This window comes from Balaenoptera musculus, chromosome 2, assembly GCF_009873245.2.
Source record: "Balaenoptera musculus isolate JJ_BM4_2016_0621 chromosome 2, mBalMus1.pri.v3, whole genome shotgun sequence".
Taxonomy (NCBI): Eukaryota; Metazoa; Chordata; class Mammalia; order Artiodactyla; family Balaenopteridae; genus Balaenoptera; species Balaenoptera musculus.
Genome location: NC_045786.1, coordinates 13,182,419 through 13,204,945, shown reverse-complemented (window position 1 = coordinate 13,204,945; position 22,527 = coordinate 13,182,419). Strand labels below are relative to the sequence as shown.

The following is a 22,527-nucleotide window of genomic DNA, read 5'->3' as shown; positions in this document are numbered from 1 at the left end:
GTAGTCTTTGGAGAAGATGGGATTTTAATTTTAGAAACAATTTGCACATGGAACCTAGTCTCCTTTAGAATCCTGAGGTGAAGGAAGTGTTATTTTTGTTCATTTCTCTTTATATTTTAAAGGTTTTAAAAATATATCTTTCCCTTCTGACATTACCCTGGAATGACAGTTGGAAATTCTGATTCAGTTTGGTGCTCCATGAAATGGAGGCTCCATGTTATTTTGAAATACAATGATTGTTTCTTCCATACAGTTTTACTCGCCTTTTATCCAAAACAAAAGGTCTTGATGAAATTACATTTTAAAGGACCCTTAAAATATATATATATATACCTTTAAGACATCTAAGTTTCAAAGAGCACAGAACGCAGCTCCAACATAAGGCTCTTGGGTTAGATAAGGTCACTTCGCTTGAGGATGTTTCTTCAAGTATAAAATGAAGAGTACAACAGGTGATTATTTCTAAGGTCGCTTAAAAAAAATCCGGATTCCTCCAAAATAAAACCTTGAATTAAACTGGGTCCACAGAATTCAGATAGATGGGTTCTTTACAAGGAAGAGAAAGTATCACATATTAGAGCTTCCCAGTAGATCAGACTTGGGAAATACCACCGCGAAGCCTGTCCATCTCCTTACAAATCTCAAGATCGCCCAGTTTTGATTATGAAAGTCTCCGAAAATGTTTACACAGTCGAGTGTTTCCTGTTTCCGCACTTAATTTTTTTTAACGTTTTTTCTTCTTTTGGTTCTTGAAACGGATTTCCTTTATTTGCACCAGTTTCTTTTTCTGAATGTGCAATTTCTAGAGGTCTCACATGAAGACTTCACCATCAACTTTTTGTCTTCATCAAGTCGACGACATCAACAGTCATTTATCACTGGAAAGGCTACTCCAGGATCCTTATGAGTTTTCTGAAGAAGTTCAAGTGCCTGTGGAAAACTCACCCGAAGTCTCATTTAACCCCCTAAATGAATAGTAAGCACTCAATAAAACTTCCAATGGATGAGTTAAATTATCCCCATTCTTCTGACTGTTTTCTTAAAATATCCCTTCCAGAGGCTATTAGAAGGGAATTTCCCAGAATAGCAAGTGATGTTCCCTCAGAGTCACCTACATTTCAGTTAAAAAAAAAAAGTTACTTCTTGCTCTGATTGTTGGGTGGTCATCAACTCCAAGCTTCAAAGTGAACGTGATTTCAAGTTCGGTGCGGATTCGGCGCTCTTCAACTCTGTCCTTCTAAGTTAGCTAGAACCCAACAGACCCTCGGAAGGCTGCGGGCTAGGGTACTCGGGAAACGCGTCGAAAATTGGGATGGAAGGAATGAGAACGTTACAGAGATGGATAAAGAAGTTACTGGAGACAGCGAAGCCTGTCCAGGAGCTCCAGTCTTAAGTCTAAGTGCCCCCACGAGTGGAAATATTCAAAGAAAGCCGAAGACAGGAGCGCAGTGCGCTGCTTGCAAAATAAAGCGGGGGCGAGGGTAATTAGGGTGGAAAGAGCAACGGCTTAAAAAAAAAAAGAGAAAGAAAGGCTTCCTATGTTCAGGTGCCCGGTGGAAAGGGCACAGGACGCCCGGCTGGAGAAAATGACCTTCGTTTCCCGGCAGCGCTGCCTTCCCGATTAGGGAGCCTTTACCAAAAGGACCGGTTACAGAGAAAACGGCCCTTCTCCGTGTTTTATTTTTTAACTAGCAGCTCTCCGAGGACCGCAAAGAGCGACAGCCCAGACCTCCGCCCCCGATTGCGCCGCGGGGTTCGACCCGGCCCAACGCTCGAGCCCAGGCCGCGGGGCACCGGGAGGCCATTTTGCGCGTGCGCCGCGCGCCACCCTCGGCTCGGCGGACTCGGATCCCGCCAATTTTGAAAGCGAGATTCCCAGGCCCTGGCAGGCTGGGGAGGCGGGAAAACGAAGTCGTGTCTCCACGGCCGGACCCGGTGGCGAGCGGCGGCGACAGCCGGGTGCGCGTGATCTCACAAGGCGGCCCCCGTCCTGCCGAAGGCCTCTCCACCGGGCGGGACACCGAGGCGCGGCAACTGGCCCCTGGGCCGCGAGCTCAGCGCGGGCAGGAAAGTGTCCCACGTCCTAGGAGGCGGCGGCGTCACCTGCAAAGCCCTCAGAAGCGATTCCTTGCGGGGCCATTCCAGATTATCGCCTCGCTTTGCCCTCCTCCTTCCGGCTGCTTCAAACCCTATGCCCTTTCTCCTTCAATAACAAGGTGTCCTTGGAGTTTAGCGTTTTGTTGGAAAGACTGTAAGCCAAATTATTAACAAAACATAAAACCGCCATTTGAGGGTTCCCGAAGGCTGAGCTTCAGCCTTCCCGAAGGGTCCTCCAGTTGAACTTGTTTAATGGGTAGAACGGGCTCTAATCCCCTGGGAAGAAAACCTGACCAGGTTACAGTGTCGAGGAAGGGGTGTCTGCGCGATAGGAATCTTAAGATCTGGGCGAAGAACCACACTTTGGGACCCAAATGCGAAGCCTGGGTCTCCGGGCAGGGCGAACCTGGAAGGTCCGGTGCTCTCGCACTCCGGCGCCATTGAGACCCCGGCGGGGCAGAGGATCGGGCGGTCGGAGGTTGGGATATCGCCTCTGAAAGCCGCCGGGACGCAGCGGTTTCCAGCAGAGTCCGCGCCTGCCTGATCCCCGGGGCAGAAACGCTTCTCTGACCCAGGAGTCCCACGTGCGCCCAAAAACGGGGAGAGGAAGGGACGGCTTGGGGAGGGGGACCGGGGTAACAGCAGAGAAATGAAAGCGGCCTAAAATGGGCGACGCCCGGCGAGTCCTCTTTATCGGCGCGGCAGACTGCAGGAGCCGCCATTTGGTGGCGGATTTCGGTATTTCAGTAGCACGTTGTGCTGAACGTCACAACTGGCTTGTCTACGTGGCAAGGTCTTTTCGGAACCGCCGTTTTTAAAAATGCAAATTTCCCCCTGGCCTCCCCCCTTCCCCGGAGCACCGACCCCTCCCCCACTCGCGGTGGAGGGCGCCGCGGCTCGGCTCCCCCTCAACCCGGGGCTGGGACCTCGGGGCTGCACCGGGCTCCACCCGCGCCCAAGGGCTAGTGTGATGCGGAGTGGAGCCCAGCGCAGGACTAACGGGTGTTTTTCTCCCCCTTTTTCCCAGATTGCGAGCCCGCAGCTTTCCTCTCCCCTGCGGAGAATCTCATTTCCTTGGGGCGGTGACGGGCATTGTCTTTTTGCGGGGGTCGCGTGCCAGCCCTGGCCTCCCGCCTCACACCTCTCGGAAGTAAGGAAGAGAAAGGCGGGCCAGGCCTGGCAGAAAGGGACCCACCCGACGAGACGCGGCTCCTCGGGTAGTGTCGAGTTAGCATCCCGGACTCGCGCTTTCAGCTCGCTCCGGAGCCCTCGGGAGACCCGGGGAGCTACACACCTCTGGGGAGTGCCAGGACGTCGGCGTCCCACCCGGGGTCACCCTGTCTTCCACGGTCTCCATTAAAAGCCCCCGAAGAGCGAGGTGCCTGCCTATCGAGTGGAGAACAAAGGGCCGAGGGGCGAGCGCACGGCGAGTCGGCGCGCGCGGCTGCCCTTGGCTGGGCCCGGCTCGGAGGCGGGGGCGCCAGGAGGGCCGACTCGCGGCTGGGAAGGGAGGCGGCGGGCGCGCAGCGGAGTCCGCATCCCCCGCCTCCCCGGCGGACTGAAAAAGCCCAGTCTTTGAGCCAGAGCTGCCATGTTGCATTCGCGGAGGACGCCAGTAATTTGACGCTCCCGAGGCAGCGACACCCCCAACCCGAGAGCCTTTCGGGGCCCTACGTGCCGCACAGCAGTGGTCACAGCCCGAAGGGACTGCGGGGCGCGGGCGGGAGCGCGAGCCCTGCGGGCGGCCGAGCCAGGGCGGCCGCGGCGCCGCCGCTTCCCCTCGCCACCTTCCTTCCAGGGGCTGCGGGGCTGCGCGCTCGGCAAAGGCTCGGTTGCCAGTAGCAACCACACGACGGCGATTTGCAGCCAGGGCTGCAGCCGCGGGTACCGCCGCCGCCTCGTACATCTCGGTGTCTAGCATTTAGAACTCTAGAGGTTGCCCTCGTTGACATCTCTCGCCCCCACCCCTCCGGGTCCGCATCCTCCAAGACCCTCAGCTCCACTCAAAAGCTAGTTCGCTCGGCTCGGCCCTGCCCCCATGGCAGACAATAGATAAATAGGCTCCAAGCGCACGCTGCCGCGCAGGCACCTGAGCCCCCGAGATCCCGGCGCTCGGCTTCGTCCCAGCCCCAGGTGCCCTTGTCTCCAACTTGAGCCGAAATTCTTTGTCAATGGCCAGTCCATTAAAAAGCTTTTCTAGATATCAGCAATAAGGATGGTGGTAAAGAAAGAAGTCAAGATGCCCACTCCCTCTCTAGTAACATCGACACAAAGAGCTTAGGGTTGTGTCTGCCCTTGGTAAAGGTGGCTTTCCTCTGGGTTATAACCAGAGGCAAACGCTACAGTCTTCCCTCTTCTTTGTCTGCCACGAATATTTTGCATGAAATTCATAATATAACTGCTTGTGTAGCTCAAACATTACCTCCAGATACTTGTTCTTATACATAAGTGGATAGAGCACTTTTTTCTCCCTCATCTCATGTGATGAACCACACCAGACCTCAGCAGTGGGGATGCATAAAGAAAATGATTGACATTAACCTTTAGGAATCTTTCTGCCTTTTCTAATGTCTGTGGCTCTAGGACGTAGATTTAATGTTTGACAGAACTCTTGTTAATGTTTTAAACAAGTTTTTATTGAAGAAAAATCTTCAAAGTATCCAGCAAAATATTTTGATTAGCTAGTAGGATAACCCCGGGAAATACATGCATTGCCAAATTTCATCGCTCTTAACAACTGACCCGGTTTTAAACAGCTATTAAGTTAGCGGAGTGTTCTTTCTAGATTGACATTTAATGTAAATCACAGATGTGCTGAAACTTTTAAGTTTAAAGCTCCTTGAGGACAAGCACCTGTCTTATTTATCTTTGTATGCTCCGGAGTCCCTTTAACATAACTCAACAAATATTTGTTGAATTTCCAGAGGATTCCAGAAGTTCAACAACCCTTATGAGAAATAAAACTTAATAACTACTATAAAGCTTGGATATCTTTAATGAACTCTGAAAAGGTAAAGATTTTCCAAGCCAGTGGCACTAATCAGATATCCTCATTTGTGCATATTTTTACCTAATTATATTTCGAATGTGGTGACTGTAGTAAAAAATATCTGACAGATGTTTCCAGAATTCTAAGAATAAGAACTTGTAACTTTGTTGTTTTCCCACCAAAGGTGTCTGGAAATTGGTTAAATAGGCATAAGATGATATTTTAAAGTGACTTTCATACAGCACAGGCAGGGTGTTAACTGTCTTCACAGTTCAACAGGAATTCTTAAGGAGCTACTACTGGATACTGCAAATCTAAGACAATGCAGCTTGAAATATCCTATTTAATTTAATCTTTAAAACATACTGAAAACAGTTAATAGTCTTAGTCATATCTGATGGTAAACTCAAATCAACATGCCTCCTAGAATGCTTCTTAGGTATGATGTTATGAAAGGGGTTCACCTTTAAGCTTCACAAAACGTCAAGTTCATTAAATAAGACAGTTTACCTCAAAGAAGAAAGTTAGCACTACTTGGTTCCTGGGGGCAACATAATGACCTGTAGCTTGCCCAACACTCCCCACCTCCACCTGAAAAACACGAAAGCAAGGCTTTAGTGAAAAGTTCCTTTCTATGGTCTTTCAGGAAAGAAAAGCTCCAACAACTTGCTTTGGACCAAGTTAAAGAGATTATCTCTCTTTTTCATTACGACTGTGTCTTTCAATGAATTGAAGGATAAGATCAAAGTGCATTCATATTCATGTGAATTATTGCTATTGACTTGAATAATGATGGATTTCATTGTTTTATTTAAACTGAAACCAGAAATGCTGCTGCTTTTGAGTCTACACCCCTAAGGCTGTAGAATTTCTTCTGAGGACTCAAAAGCCAAGCAATTAGGTCTGACAACCACGTCATTTCCATAATGTACTTCCATACAGAGGACTTTTTATTGGAATTGGTTACATTTCTATAGAATCTTACCATGCAATTTTTGACTCCTTTCCAACCTTCTGAACAAAACTCCTAAATTCAATAAACACTCATCCAAAATACTTAAGTATAAATGATACTGGGAAAATGGAGTGCTGTTTAGAAAGCATCTAGCTGTTCATGAATCAGAAAATTAATGTTACCAGTAATTAACTCAGAAGAGTGTTTTTCCTTTGAACATGATATATTACAGTTTGTTTTCTAGTGTAACTGAAGAAGTCAGTCAGGGTAAGCTTGGGAAAATGTGTTTACCAGCTGTTTCTTTCTAAATATGCCTCATGACAATTATCTTAAAATATATTCATTTGGGTTCTCTTCAAACTATGCCATCATTTTCTAATGAGAAAGAGGTTACGAGATCTGAAGGACTCCACTCACTTTTACTAAATAATCATTCTGCTCAAATTATTCACCAATTAAAATTATCACTTTGGAGACCACTTCTAAGGAAATTCATTAGAATAAAGTAAGTTTACAACAGAATGATATAAGCAACCTTTAAAATAGGCTTAAGGAAATCCTTTTTCATGAACTTAATATACACAATTCGTATAGGCTCTCTAAACTTAAAGACAGACCTTAGTGCAGCCAACTCTATTATATTATCATGGTCTGCAATGGGTTCTGAGAATACACTTTCCAAGAAAGATAACTGATATCTTAATTGGTATCAGTCTTAGATGTTTGCCATACGTTTAAAGCATTATGCATAAGCATCATATTAAAAAAAAATCAAGGTTTTTCTATCCAGTTGTGCTACCAGAAGTCTCTATCTTAATTGTCCCCATTTGGTGTCCTTAGTATTGCAAGGCAATCTTTAAGCCAAAAGTTTGTTAGTAAGTTTGGTTCTCTGGGATTTGACTATAAATATACTGACTTTACTTGTATACATCTAATTTTATCTGTAAACTTCCAAGACCTTTACCCTTGACTTATAATCAAAATGATAAGCAATTACGTATTATTTCACCGGGGGGGAAAAAAAAGCACTCCTAGAATAAAAAGCATTTCTTTACTATTCATTTCCTGTCTTATTAATGGGAAAGGCATTAGTATTTTCTTCATATTGGTAGTCATTAATCTTTTCTTATGTTGTCCATATGAAAGCCTTTATTCTTCGCTTTAAAAAATAAATATGAGGTAACACTGGAGTAGGACGTAAAGTAGTTCAGCTTTAGCAATATTCACGTTTCCTTAGAAATACCAAAAGAAAAAAAAAAAGGCAGGAGTTGTGTTGTATAGCTTACTTGCACTAAGGAGGATGCAAATCATAGCGCAAGTTATCTCCACTTAAAAAATGGGAAGCTGTGCCACTGAGTCTTCCAAGTCTAGCCTACGTTTTAGCGGAGCTCTCTCGGCTCTGATAGTCTGTGGGGGGAACCGACGTGCAGGGTGGATAGACAGCCTGTGCTATTTTTGTGAAAGCAGAAACCTTGAACACCGTCTCTCTGTACTTTTGCAGTATTTCCTAGGAGTCAGAGCATACAGTCAATTATTTTTCAGAGTAATCAATGAGCAAGAAGTTTTGGCTTGAGATTTGATGTAGCGAAATGACGTCAAAAATTAAAAAAAAAAACAAACCAAAAACACGAGGCTCGCACATGCGCAGTGACATGCAGCTTTTTTTTTTCCTTTCCTTTTTTTAAAGTAAGCTTTGGGCTCCTCACTCAGCCTTTGGGATCCGGCCTGCGCCGCCGGGGTCTAGGGAGCTGGCTGATGTAAGGTGGTGTAGGATTCCCCCACCCCACTCCGACCAAGAGTCTGATCCCACTCCCCCGCCAACGGGGCTCTCTTTTTTTAAGTCCCGGGAGAAGCAAGTCAGGGGAAGCAGGGCCGAACGGAGCGGCCGCCGCGAGCTTTTCTGGCTGCGCAACGCTGCGGGGCCTTTGCTCCCGGGGTTCCAGCTTCCGCCCGCTCCGGGCTCGCCCCTGCGAGTTGGCCACACCATTCCCGGGCCCACGGGTCAGCCGCGCCGCGGGGAGGCTCGGGGCGGGACCCGTCCGCTAGAGCCCGCGCGGCGGTGCGGTGCTTGCTGGAGGCCTGGCCGGGGGAAGCAAAGCGAAAGGACAGAGGCCTTCTTCATCTTGCAACCCGCCCCCAGCAGACGCCGGCTTGCGGCATCTGCGGCCCCTTCCCTCCTGATCCCCAGGCCGGCGGCCCGCAGGGCTACGAGCAAGCCGAAGCTGGGACCTCCCCCCTCGCTCACACCCGCAGGCCCGCGGCCGCCCCCGGAGGCCCCGCTAGAGGGGGGCCGCCCGCGCGTAGCCTGCGCCACGCTTCCGCACTCTACCCCTCGGGCCGCGCACCCCCGCCTCTTCCTCCCGCCGGCTCTGCCGCCCCCGCGCCTCCTTTTCGGCCCAGCCCAGCGACCCACGGCGGGGGCCTCGCGGGTTTCTGATTCGAACGACGGCCTGACCCCCAACCCCAACAGATTCCCGCGCCCCCTCCCCGGTGAGAACTACGCGGAGTCTGCGGAGGTGCCCGCCGGAGTTTGAGAAACTCTGGCTTGAAGGAAAAGCCGAGGACATCGGAGGAGCATCGCGTTCTTCCCTTTTCCTGGGGCCCCGACACCCCGTCCACATTGAACGCAGTTGCCTGCCCGAGGCCAGCGCCGTCGAGGCGGGGACCCCGTGCCCATTGCGCGCGCGGAGACCCGCCTACGTCTAGCTTCGCGGCGTCGGCCCAGAACCTTCCGCTTGCGGCGGGCGGAGTCGCAGCGCAGCCCTGGCGGGACCCGCACATGGAGGATGCGTGAGCCGCGTCCTCCTGGGTCTTGGCCTAGATGCGCGCTTGGTGGGCTCCGGGTTTTTTTTCGTATGTGGCACCCTCCATCTTTTGTGTCTTGCATCCTGTAGTAATAAAAACGTGGGAAAGGAATAGCACCGACCTTGTCTCAGAGAAGTCCAACAAGGCCAAGATTTTAAAGGGGTGGGGGCCCTGGGGAGCGCTGAGAAGGAGTGGCTGACAGACTTCTATGGCAGGGTGCCTAGAGGGTATCTGGTGGTGCGGGGTTTGGGTACAGTCTTAAAGGAAAACACGTAAGTCTTTAAAAAGAAGATACTCACATAACACACACGCACACCAAGCAGCAATAAATTGGTCTTTATGCATGTCCCATTGCCTTCGAAAATGTTATGCTGTATTTCAGACATTAGAATCATCAACTTTTAGTATCAGTCTTTGGAAGTGGAAAGGATGAGTTCAATCTGTGCATCCACTGAATTACTGGAAAAGGAAGCCATGTACAGGTGTATCTTTAGAACTTTGGGGCCAGCAAAATCACTGTCATTTAAACATTTTATTGGCCTTAACACAAAGAAACGTAAAAACTTTAAAGTCTAAAATATAAGTTGACTTTAAAAGGCTTGAAAAGCAAAGAATAGGAAACAAGACACAAACACAACATCAGCATAGAAATGTTAATCTTCTCTTTCTGGATGGAAGTGTCCGAGTCTTTTCTGCTCTGCTGACAAACTTGATGGCACAACCGGTTGGTCTGCTAAAACCCAAATGTAAACTCCTGAGGCTTTTACTCATAAGAGGAGCAGAGCAACATTTAAGATGTCATGTTTGCTTTCATCATTATAGGTAATATTTTGAGTCCACTAACTTGGTTATGGGGTATGTAATACCTTTATTTTTCATTCAACTATGTAAATATTATTAATTTTAGATTTGATGTTGGCAAAATGATTATTGTATTCTTATGACTTGCATAATTACATGCAGTTGCCAAATGAATGCATATTTAAATACTACCATTATGTTTTAATTCTTTGGGGGAGGAGGGAAGGAGATTTCATATCTAGGTAAAAGTCAGCTAATTTTTCTTAAAAACAAGACACCTTTTATTAGTTAAGTGATGTTTTAGATATTCTCACCTCTTCCCCTAGGTTATCCTAAGTCCCTCTTCTTTGTTCCCAAGGCACTTAAAGTGCTGAGTGCAATAATAGCCCTTAAAACAGGGCAGGCTGCAGTATATGCTTATTTAATGAATTAAACTTTCTTTAGATGTCGATCTTCCACTAGGTTTCATGTCCTAGAAGACAAGCACATTCTGTTAGTAGTAGTGTCTGGCACACACTGATATTTAATGTTTTTGGCTGGGGAGAGGAATATATATACACTTGATTCATTCAACAGCAGTTTTAAAATGTGGATATTAATATCTACTTAAAACATATAAAGCTTTAACTTTTAAAATTCTTCTAGAAGCTGAAGGAAAAGAAAACATGTCTGTTAAAATTAGTAAAATTTCTTTTAGGCATGTGCAGAATATATTCCCATGATAATGGGTTTTTCTGAATTCCCAGAGCAGATTTTTAAAGAGAAACAGAACAGGATTTTTAAACTGGCTTTATAATGTTGTCTTTTTTGAGTCTCATTTTCATAAAAAGATAAATGCAAAAATGATTTTGAAATTACATGTGATTAGCTTTATACAAAAGGGGGCAAAGGCTTCCACACAAATCTTTCTTGGAAACATTTTTGCAAGTTATTCAGATAATAAGTTTCATTCTCAATCAAATGTATAGTTTAATGTGTCAAGAACACTGTATATCTGTATTAAAGTCAGCTGGTACTTTAAGAAGAGTAATCTTAAATAGCACCTTTTCTTCCTTTTTTTTTTTTTTAATTGACATATCCCTTTGAATAGTTTTCTTTCTCACTGCTTAACTGTTAGAGGTGTGTACGTCATCTTGGGGTATTCAACTAGCTTTGTAAAACAGAATGGTATTTTATTTTATAGTTAGTAAGTTGAAAAGTGAGTCAGAAAATATAGATTGGCTTTGTCAGTAAACGTAATCTTTCAGTTTTGCCATATCTTATATTTGAATTACTAACAATTCATTTATGTTTTACAATTAATCTGTTACAGTTCTCCATTTAATTTTAAGGATTTTAAAAAAGAAAGCTAGAATAAAGAGCAAAGATCTAGCTTCTTTAGTATGTCCAGTTTCAGATATAAAGTAGGAATTCTATATTGTGTTTCATCAGGAACAATACAGTTTAACCCACAGACACTGTTAATGACAAATACTCAGAATCTATAGTTAAAAATAATTTATATACCACTTGAACTTAAGTTTTCAAACTTTGCAAGGTTCCGTAAGTAGACTGTTATGTTTATAGGTTTAGCCTTTTTTTCACTATTGAGCTCTTATCTCAACACGTTTCAAGTAGAAAATACATAGTAAAAAGAATTACTAAAAATGGCAGCTGTAGTCACTTCGGAGTTTGAATTGTTAAAGGACTGAAACCAAATATGGAACCTTTTAGTTTTAAGGGGATTTCTTTTTTCACAATGCAACAAGGAACTGAAAATAAAATTACAGTGAAGGTGTATTTGCCATTTTAATTATTCAACTTCTCCCTCCCCCCCAACCTCTAAATTAGTACACACAAAAACTTTAATTCTAAAGGACCTGTTTCCTTAGGGAAATGTGGAGATCACTGTTAAACTTTATGCCTCAGAGTTAAGTAAAGGGACTGTGGGTATCATTGGCTTCTGAACTCCGGAGCAAAAGACATACACCTGTTCTGGGGGTGGTAGGGACCCGGCTGTAAGTATTTAACATACTTACTCCTCTCTCTGATTGCTAGTCCATTCCACAACTATTTGGGGCTTCACAAAATACCAGGACTTTATCAGAGAGCTCAAGTCAGAGTGAGATTTGAAAGATTATTATATAGGACTCACCCCAGCTAAGTTTGCATGCTCCCTTGTATTAAAGAAGAGATATCAAGAGGTTTCCTGTCTTGGCACTACTCAGCAGCAGCTGTGACTATCTGCTCACTTGACATCTGGCGAAATTGTAGTTTCTGATGGAGGAACATTTAAAGTTGACACCTGTCACTGAAACATTTGGTATACAGTTTTCGGACAAACTAGAAACCAGTAATAGACTACCTAACTTTTGTCAAAAGAAACCGGGTAAAGAATTAAAGTTATGTCAGCAAGGGAAGTCTGGTTAAGATAATTTCAATCAAGACTTTCCAGGTAAAGATTCTCTCAGTTTCTTTTGGAAATGTCCTTCAGCAACAGAATGAAGCCTAAATTTAAAAGACAAAGACAACATGTTTAAAAATCACATGAAAGTTAGGAAACAGCAAAGCTGGTAGTAATTTGGAGAAAGTCAAGGAAGACAGGACGTTTATCATATTGTCTCCTCGTCTGCTTTTCTCACTGAATCTCTAGGAGTGCTTATTAAATGTTTTCAATACAGTATAATTAAGTGTATGAACATAGTTGTCTTGACTCTCCAGGAATCCTGAAACCTGAAATGCCGGGTATATAAAAGCTGGACTAAAGGGGAAAACATTTGACTTTAAGGTTGTACTGACAGTAATGTATTTATCAGATTACACAGTGTCCTATGTGAGATTTTTCTCGACCGTCGAAGCCCAGGCGACTCCATCGCAGCACTTTGCTTGTCTCGCCGCACTTGGACCGGGTTCCTGGGCGCATGGGGCTCCCTCCGGGTTCGGTCTGTGAAACTCCCTGACCTCCTGGCGGACGCCTGTGCCCACAGGGTGTGACCCTCGACGGCGCACGGCTCCCCCGGCCGCCGGGCGAGCTCCGCACGTCGGAGGAGTCGCGCAGGCTGAGCTCCCTGGTGGACGCCGACCGCGCACGGGGCGCCCGAGCACCGCGCCCTGACGTCACGCCCGGGACCGCCGTTGCCGCGAGAGGGCCGCGTTCCGGTTCCGGTCGGTTGCCCGGGAGACGCGGGTACACAGAGAGACCTGGCTCCCGTCGGAGTCCGAGCGGTCGCCACGGTCGACCCCTCCGCGGACTCGCAGGCCGGGCGCGGACGAGCCGGGCGCCGCCGAGCTGGTGGCGAGGGCGCCATGAGTCAGAGGCAGGTGCTGCAAGGTAGGTCCGGGCGCCCCGACGGGGGGCGGCGGGGCCCGGGGGCCGCGGGCAGCGCGCTCCAGCGTGTCTCTCCCCGCAGTGTTCGAGCAGTACCAGAAAGCCCGGACCCAATTCGTGCAGATGGTGGCGGAGCTGGCGACCAGACCGCAGAACATCGAGACGCTGCAAAACGCGGGTGAGCCCTCACCTCGCACTCGCGTCGCCCCGCGCCCCGACCCCGCGTCCCTTGCTGCCCCGGCTTCGCCCCGCATCTCCATTCCTAGTCTCCTTGGGTCCTTGGCCCTGCCTCGCCCCTCACCCCGTATCCCCGGCCCCTCGTCGCCCAGTGTCCCCTGGCATTGCCTCGCCCCGGGTCCCCGTCGCCTCGCTCCCCAGCCGGCTGAGCTGTTGGGGAGCGGCAGGATGGGGACGGGAGGACAGCGTCCCTAAATTCCTCCAACCCACCGCGGAGGCTGTAGAAGCGTTCGGTCTCTTCAGCGGGTCACGTTTCCAGATTGGTGTGAGAGGGACCCGACGTCCCTATTTCCATCTTTATCGCAACCAAGCACATGTCAGGTTGTCTGAGTCTACCCTAATCAGACCCATTTTATCCGGATGCCCTGCCTTTGATCACCTTCGACTTGACTTTCTCACACCAAAGGAATTCCAGAGCAGTTGACCCGTTATTTCTTGTCTTGCATTAGCGAAAGAGCAAAGATATGCTTGAATATTTTCCGAGAGGTTCCAAGTAGGCAGAGACCTAGCTTTGAGAAATCCTTATGGTGCTCTTATTACACGTCTCGATCCGAACTCATGTAGACTCTACAGGGAGAGGAAGAGTGTGTGCCTGTGTGTGTGATTTGCTTCTTATCTTTTAACATAAACAGAGAAGAAAATGGTGGTACACCCCCCCCCACTCTGTCTCTGTCTCTGATTAAGGATGATTCCACCACCATCTGAAGGTAGAATTTTATTGCTGCTATGTCATGAGAAATCTTCAATTTATGGGATATGATCTTTAAAACTCATTAAATTAACACGGATTTGAAGAAAATTCAGAACATATTTTCAGGGCAAGAATGTTTAGACATAATGTTTACTCTGGGTTTCTTTGAGGGGAATTACTACTGCACCTAGCTGGCAATTTCTTTTGTCACTGGGAGGGATTCTGGTGTTTATTATTGCGTGTTTTTATTTTGGGAGGCGGATGTATTTAGAATAGAGAAAGTGTATTTTGTAATCATTTTTAAAAACTTAATTTTGAGATAATTGTAGATTTACATGCTGTGGTAAGAAATAATATAGAGAGCTAATGTACCTCAAAACTGTAGTATATCACAACCAGAATACTGACATTGATAAAAATCCATCAGTTTTTTTTTCAGTTTTCCTTGTACTTTAAGTGTATGTGTGTGTTTAGTTCTATACAATTTTATACCGTGTGTGTCCATCACCACTGTTGTCAAGATACTACTTTCATCACCACAAGGATCCCTTGTGATGCCTTTTTATAGCCACACCTACCTCCCTCTTGTTCCTAACCCTGGGCAACCACTAATCTGTTCTCCATTTTGAAAATTTCAGAGTTGATAGTCTTTTCCTCTACAGTTGTTTCATGTGAATTCGTCTTCTTTCTTCTGCACGTGTGTGTGTGCTTGTGTGCATGCACGTATACTCCTCAAAGTGCCCAGAACAGTGCTGGACACACAGTGTTTCATATGTACTGACCATGTTAACTTCATTAGAGCATATTACATTTTTTGAATGGGCTTATTTTTGGATTTTTTTTCCCTTTCAGTCCTACTCAGTGGCCTTCGTGAATGGACACTTGCTATTTACAAATATTTAATTTTCTGGACAGTATGTATACAGCTAAACTAAAACATGATTTCTTAAAAAGGGAAAATGATTGACATTCTTTTATAAATTTGATACTGAAATATGGATGTACAGATAACTCTTAAGATACAGAATATCATGTTTTAGCGTAATAGTGACAGATTATCTCTTCCCATAAGTATACAGTGTAGAATATATTGTGGAATTTAATCAATCCAAACAGGCTAAGTCATCACCAAAGTATAAGTGACTTAGATATGGCATTCTTAAATAGCCACCTATTTCCACTTATGGTCTGGCTTATGAAGGAATGGAATACAAAAGGAATATAACTTAATGTTTTGAAGTTATCTGCACTTGACTAATATCTTGATGGAATGGTAAGATTTTTCTTTCCCCTGAGGAACTTATTTTAGTGTATTTCACGTTATCTAAATTCAACTTAAGCACCCCTTTAATAACTTTAAATAGGGACAGATGAGTATTCTAATATATTTATTCTTTTAATTTTAAAAAACCCTGTAAGCTTTGTTATGAAGACTTCTCTTAATAGTCAACTTAACCATTTAAATGATTTATTTTTAAAACATCACCATGGATTTAAAAATGCTTTTGAATGAGCCACAATATTTGTACATAAAGTATATATTTTGATCAAGCTTTTTTTTTTTTTTTTCAGTCAAGTGACTTCATTTTGGTAGCATAAGATACCAGTGCATTTTATTCCTGACTTTGACATACTGTCTGCATACCTGGGAGGGTTTTGTTTTATTTTCCCACTTGTCTCCCCTAATAAACTGTTTAAATAAATATGTATCATGGATCCAAAATAATGTGAAAAAAAGTTTCCATATAGGTATCATGATAAATCAGTAGTTCACTGGTTTAGAATTTTTAAATTCATTCAGTGTGAAAGGAATCTTAAAGGTAAAAGTTATCAATGAAGTTTTATTTCATTTAAAATCTCTGATCTTTCTCATTGTGTTTTTGATGTGCTAATGAGAGAATCTGCTCTATTAAATATGTCCAAAGTAATTATAAAACAGTGTTGCAAGATATCTTCTTCAGAGTATTTGTACAAAAATAAGTTTGAGTTCCAATCAAAATTGTTACTAGAAAGAACTGTGTACAATGTGTCTATAACCTAGAGTTTTTTTTTTCTCATTGAGATTTTGTTCCTTCTAAATCAAAAGGACATACATGAAAAGATTAAAAAGTTTAATGTCTGTTATAAAATCTCTTTATGCTCCCTCAAACCCTGTATGTTTGGGCCATTACATCTTGCAGCTATTTAACAATGAATTTGGATACTTCCCCTCTTTGAATAATAACACATGACTTCAATGGTAGTGATAATACATCGTTGTACCAATTGTGGAATTTCAGCAATTGGTGGTGGTTGTTTAATTATAAAATATAAGAAAGGTGTTTTGTGGTATATTGGAGTACCAGGGCACTCTTTGGTTGTTTAGAAGGTCTTTTAAAATAAGCCAGTAAAAGCCCGAAGAACATGATTTTTAAACTGCTTAGCTGCACGAAATAAACTTCTTCTGAAGCAGCTATTTATATAAGAAAAGTGGGGGTAAAGTTTAAAATAATACTTTGTAATATTTTGCTTGTAACCTATATATAGCCAAACAGTAAACATGGCAAATCATAGTTATGCACATTTTCAGAAGAGTAGGAATAGAAAAGTTTGCCTATCTCTTTAAATATGCACCTGTATGAAGCTAATTTGCAAATTGAGGCAATTTATTTGGTTCATAATTCAAGAAAATAAGTAATATATGTTGACATAAAATGATTTTAAATTGCATGTGTCTTGGGCAGGGGGAAAATCTTCATATTAATGATCTAGAACTTCAATTTGCTATGAGAAGGAAAAGCCTGTTGTAAACATTTATAATGTATTTAAAACACATCCTGGGAGGTACATGTACAATACCATGATTCTCCTACAAAAACTGTTGTTCCAAAGGATATTAGAACTGAAAAGATAATTAATAAAGCAACTTCAGAAAACTTAACGAATTATGCCCTTTAAATTTGATGTATTTGCCAATATAAAAGGAGTCTTATAGTTCTGAATGTACGATAATTAACTCAAAGCACTGACTTTTTTTTTTTAAGGATAGGGTAGGGATAGAGGGCTTTTTTTTTTTCTTTCTTTTTTTTTTTCATATACTTAAGTGGAAAATGTTCCAGGGAACTATAAAAATTCTGAATTTTTATGCACCTACCAATATATCCTAAAAACATGATTTTTCAGAATTTTATTCTGTGTCCCAAATCGTTGTTTCTACATGGACATTTATCTGTTTTGTTATCTAAGCATTGGTACATAAGTAGAAAATAACGCAACCAGGGCTGGGATCTCACTGTTTTCTTAGGAAAAGTTTGATGACTAAAAAGAAAAATCCAAGCTGTAGATAAACCTGTAAGAGTGGGTTTTTGAAATGGCAGATTGTGGGGTTACATTTTAATGTCACAGATTAAATGTTTTTGAAAAGTTATTTAAGTGTTTCCTAAAAGGACTTTACATTTGTTGAATGTTTTTTCAAGACCTTTGCTCCTCTGACTACTAGAACCTTTTCCTACACTTCTTTGCCTGATTAATTCCTACTCATTCTTTATGGCTCTGCTTAGATGTTGATTCCTCAGGGAAACCTTCCTTGAGCCCTCCCAGCGGGTTGAGTTTATTGATTTATCTTTCCCTGCTTCTAATATTTCTCTTTCATAGTCCTTATCACAACTGTAATGGTTTAGTTTCTGCTTTCTCTACCAGATGTAAATTTCATGCCTAGCATAATGCTTAGCATAGAGCAGATGTTCAACATGTTTAAATAGAATGAAGGAAGGAGTAATTATTTTTCTAAGTGTTTTCACATCTCTTAGAAGATTAGATTCTTATAACAGCTCAGGTAAGTAGAGTAGGTATCTTCTTCACTGTGGTTAAAGCCCAAAGAAGATTGGATAATTGCCCTCATCACAAAGTGAGTTAGTGGCCAAACTGGGACTAGGACCTTTTTCTTAATTGCTGTCTGACCTTGTGCTCTTTCTGTGTTACCTCAGAGGTATCAGGAAACTATTCCTAGATGTTCTAGGAGTTCCAGATAAGCCTCAGTGTTAACTGTTAAAACAAGTCATCTATTTAGGCCTTTGGGTACCAATGACTGTCCAGTAATTGTGCATAACTGCTTTTGAGGTCTCGTTGAGGACCATTATGGGATCTTGAGTGGAGGCCCAGATGCAGAGAACTAACTTTAATTGGTAAATACCTGGAGGTTTGAGGGAGTGGAAGTTGTATTTAGGGCTTAAACTGGCCTCAGAGCTCTAGAAGACTTTTTGGTTTCCTCTGGCTTCTAAGGAAAGTCTTATCAAACCAGAAGCTCTTTAAAATCACCTGGGGAAAGTGTGTAATCCACTGGAAGTTGAGAACCAATAGAGTACTTGAGAGAGTTGTTGGACTGAGACCTCCTGTTATCAGGAAGAGTGCCCAGGAGACTTCGTCAGGGCCCAGGGAGGCCAGCTGCCCTGTGATTGCCTGCCTGCTCTCCTGGGTCTTTTGAGAACATTTGAGGTAGAGTACAGTGAAGAGGGAGGCCCTTGATATTTGTTGGTTGGTTGATGTGAATGCATACACAACACTTCCCTTTGTTCTTTATTTAATCACACTTGGTGTGAAGGGCTTTTCTTCCATGTTCACTGGGGGCAGAACTTTGGGATTTCTACTGAGTAGATTTACTGGCCCTAGGAGAAATCCAGGGCCATACCTTGAGAAAACAAATTGGCCTTGTCTTGTAGTGGGTGGAATGGCCCATTTGAACACAAGTCAGACTTCCCTAATTTTCAAAGTGAAGTATTGGTTTTGCCATACACCCCAGTTTTCTATTATAAGGGTGGCTCAATTTTAAATTTATTGTTTATTCAAGTTCTGTTAAAAAATCTAGGTGAAAACAAATGATATTTGTGCTTGTGTATGTGTGCATGTGTCTCCAAAGGAAATGATCTCTCTCCACTTTTCCATATATTCTAAGTTGTATCTCTGTGTCAAGTTAGAATCACTATTATATTATGTAAGTAAACTAGATTACATTAGTTTTGTATAAAAATGTCTTCGTAGAATTAGTCTAATAATTCTAAAAGTCCCTCTTTTTTTTTTTTTTTTTTGAGGGCTTATTTAAAAATAGATACTTAGACTTTCCCATAACTTTAAAAACCTATCATTGAAGATGTCCATTTTGCTGTTAAATTTTTTAATACAAAGATATACTCTTTTATTCAACCAATCTTTTATTAACTATTATGTTTCAAGCCAGGCCTAGGTATGATTTCAGGAAAAAAAAATTTGTTCCTGCTTCCTTTTATTTCACAAAGTGGTTCTCGTTCTACTTTTGCTGCCACAAAACTCAGTGCTATGTTCAGAGTTCAGCTGTAGCAACTATCACTATATTTCTGATTTAAAAAATAACCAGCCCCCGTCTCCACTCCATGGCTCTTAATTATTATCTTTGTATCCATATCTTTTAGAGTAAACTATCTCAAAAATAAACTAGGTAGAGTATGATTAAAGCAAAGAATTTCATCTGAAGATAGATTTTTGAACTGATTGCCTTTCAAAAGTTTCTTCTTCAAATATTACCCATGAAACCTCTTGGAGCAGACAGTCCTTTTAGAACTGTCCTCTTTATTCTCTATACTGACCCCATTCCTAAACATTCCAATCTTCTCCAGGAAGATGGGTGTAATAGGTATATATTGTAAAAGAGAAAACACATTGACAGAAGAAGACAGAACTAATTTAAAATTTGCAGCTCTCTAGAAGACTTTAAATTAAAATAGAATTATATGTATGTGGGGTGGTTTTAGGTGAGGGGATAGTTTAAATGACCCATTTGAGTTCCTTAAAGCTTTATGAATTTATGATGATGACACTTATGTACCTGACCTCGTGTACCTAAAAAAAGAACTATGAACACATGTTATCCATTTTGTTATTTTAACTAAAATTTACCTAAAAAGAGAAAATTGCACATTAATTTTCAGAGTTTGTTCGTTCATCATTCAACAAACGTTTACTGAGTGTCCAAGTGCCAGATGCATGCTTAGATGCTGATCATGCAAAAATAGCAGGCATAGACTCTGCCCTTAAGGAGCTTATTTGCTAATGGAGAGATATATAAATACATACTTTTTGATAAGTGTCTGATATATAGACATATGGAACACATATGAAGGGTAACCTAACCAAGTTTTAGGAATGAGGGGTGCTGGTCATGGGAGGCTTTTAGGAGGAGGTGTTATCTGTGCTGAATTTCTTAGGAGTTAGCTAGACGAAGAAATGGGAGAGGAGAACTGCATTTGGGTAGAGGGAACATTATGTGTAAAGGCAAATAGGCAAGAGAAAAGATGGTACTTGATAGAAAAGGCAGATGTTTAGGTATGGCTGGAACTTCTTGGGTTAATAGGACAAGAGAGAGGCAAGTCAGTGGCTGGAGAGGAAAACAGCCCTAATTATGAAGGACCTCATCTGAAGTTTGGATTTATCCTAAAATTGATAGAAAGCCATTGAAAAGTTTTAACTAGAGGGATGGAGGGATTCATTTGTGTTTTAGGGAGATGATTTTCACAGTAGTGTGGAGAATAGATTGGAGGGGATTGAAACAGGATCGGGAAGACCAGGTATCCAGTTTTGCTATAGCAGTCATGCTGGATAAGAGATGTGCCAGACTTGTGACTTAGTAGAAGGGGGCTGGCAGGGGCAGGTGAGGGGAGAGAGGAGTTCAAAATGACTCCAAGGAAAACTCTAATTCGAAAAGATACATGTACCCTAGTGTTCATAGCAGCATTATTCACAATAGCCAACACATAGAAGCAACCTAAATGTCCATAGACAGATGAATGGATAAAGAAGATGTGGTATATATATACAATGGAATATTACTCAGGCATAAAAAAAGAATGAAATAATGCCATTTGCAGCAACATGGATGGACCTGGAGGTTATCATACTAAGTGAAGTAAGCCAGACAGAAAGACAAATACCATATGATACCACTTATATGTGGAATCTAAAATATGATACAAATGAACTCATTTACCAAACTACAAAACAGAAACAGACTCACAGACATAGAAAACAAATTTATGGTTACCAAAGAGGAAAGAGGGTGGAGGAGGGATAAATTAGGAGTTTGGGATTAACAGATACAAACTACTATATATAAAATAGATAAACAACAAGGTCCTACTGTATAGCACAGGGATACACACACACACACACACACACACACACACACACATACACATATCTGAATCACTTTGCTGTATACTAGAAACTAACACGACATTATAAATTAAGTATAGTTCAATAAAATTGTTTTTAAAAATTGTTACAGCCCTCCAACTGGCAGAGGGTCCAGTACAACATAGGCACTCAATAAATGTTGAAACAGCTTTGGAATGGCAAACTTGTTGCCTGATGAAAGGCAGTCCTTCATGCTTTCACAATAAAATGACTTTTAGAAAGAAACAAAGAAACAAACAAAATGACGCCAAGGCTTCTGGTTACTTAGGCAAATTAGCACTCTTCATTAATGGAGAAGGGATACAAACAGCACAGGGAAATGGAGATTTCACTCTGTAACAGTGCTGAGGTTGAAGTGTGTCTGGGAGATCTATGTGCCAGTGACTCTGGTAAGCAGTTTGGATAGATAGGGCTCTGGGGCTCAGGAGAGAGATCTGAAATGAAAATAAAGGCTTGGATATGTGGAACTTACATGTTCATTTGAAAACTATGTTAAAAGCCCATTTTATATTTCTTCACGTAACTATAAACACGTAAGTTCTAATCATTTTTATCTGAAGTGTCATGTAAATTGAACTTGCCATAACTTTTATGCTCTACATACTCACTCAGTATAAATCTCACATATAGACGGTGGTGGCAGTGACCTAGTCAAGAGTCACAGTTGCACTGGACAAATCAATGGAATTTAGGTTTAATACAGTAATCATGGAAGAGACACAGTAACGTTAATGGCAGAATCATGTGAATTCAACAGATGGTATGCGTTCTAAACCTAGCACAGAGGCCAGTTTTCATTGGTAAATGGGCTGACTGACATTGGAGAAATAGGAGGGCATAGACTCCCAAGCTATAAATAGCATCTACCTAGTAGGATTGTAATGAGGATTAATGGGTTAATATTTGTAGATTTTTTTAGAGGAGTGCCTGGTGATGCTCTAGAAGTATATGTTAAATAAGTGAATACATACTGTGCTTCCTTGCCCTCTTAGAAGAGTTGCTGGCTGCCAGTGAGAGGGTCAGTGATCTCTGTCTCATCTTCCTCTCACCCCTCCCCACTCAACAGTGACATGTCAGGTGTGGTAGTCCTTCACTCACAAATGACTGAATTGACAGTGAATCACCAAACAAAATTCAGAGGATACTACAGTTAATGAGAATAAATTTAAAAGGAGAAAATATATTACTCTTGATCATAAGAGTTTCTTGAATCATTTATGATTACAATTGAATTTTATGTAAAAAAGACTATACATACATTTTGTGATTCATTCTGACCATTTAAATAAATTATAAGGCTCTTTGTGTGTTGTAAGGGATATAACACCTAAAATCATAATTGACTTTATAGTTATGGCAGTGAAAAAGTGTTTCACAGAAAGCAAGACAAATAGATATGTGATACCAAAATTTACTAATTCTTAATCAAATGAAGGAATAGTGGC

At 42.5% G+C, this 22,527-nt stretch overlaps 1 protein-coding gene across 2 annotated transcripts in view; it reads left to right on the top strand.

The window, feature by feature from the left end:
• Nucleotides 1-12,809: 12,809 nt before the first annotated feature.
• Nucleotides 12,810-22,527, top strand: part of SPAG6 (sperm associated antigen 6) — a 75,538-nt gene continuing 65,820 nt past the window's right edge. Inside the window, exons 1-2 of one of the 2 annotated variants that reach the window (XM_036843227.1) lie at nucleotides 12,810-12,957; nucleotides 13,037-13,132. In XM_036843227.1, coding sequence (XP_036699122.1) covers nucleotides 12,933-12,957; nucleotides 13,037-13,132 — 121 coding nt within the window. In that variant the 5' untranslated portion in view covers nucleotides 12,810-12,932. The remainder of the gene's footprint in view (nucleotides 12,958-13,036; nucleotides 13,133-22,527) is intronic. The other variant, XM_036843228.1, reaches the window with a different exon arrangement.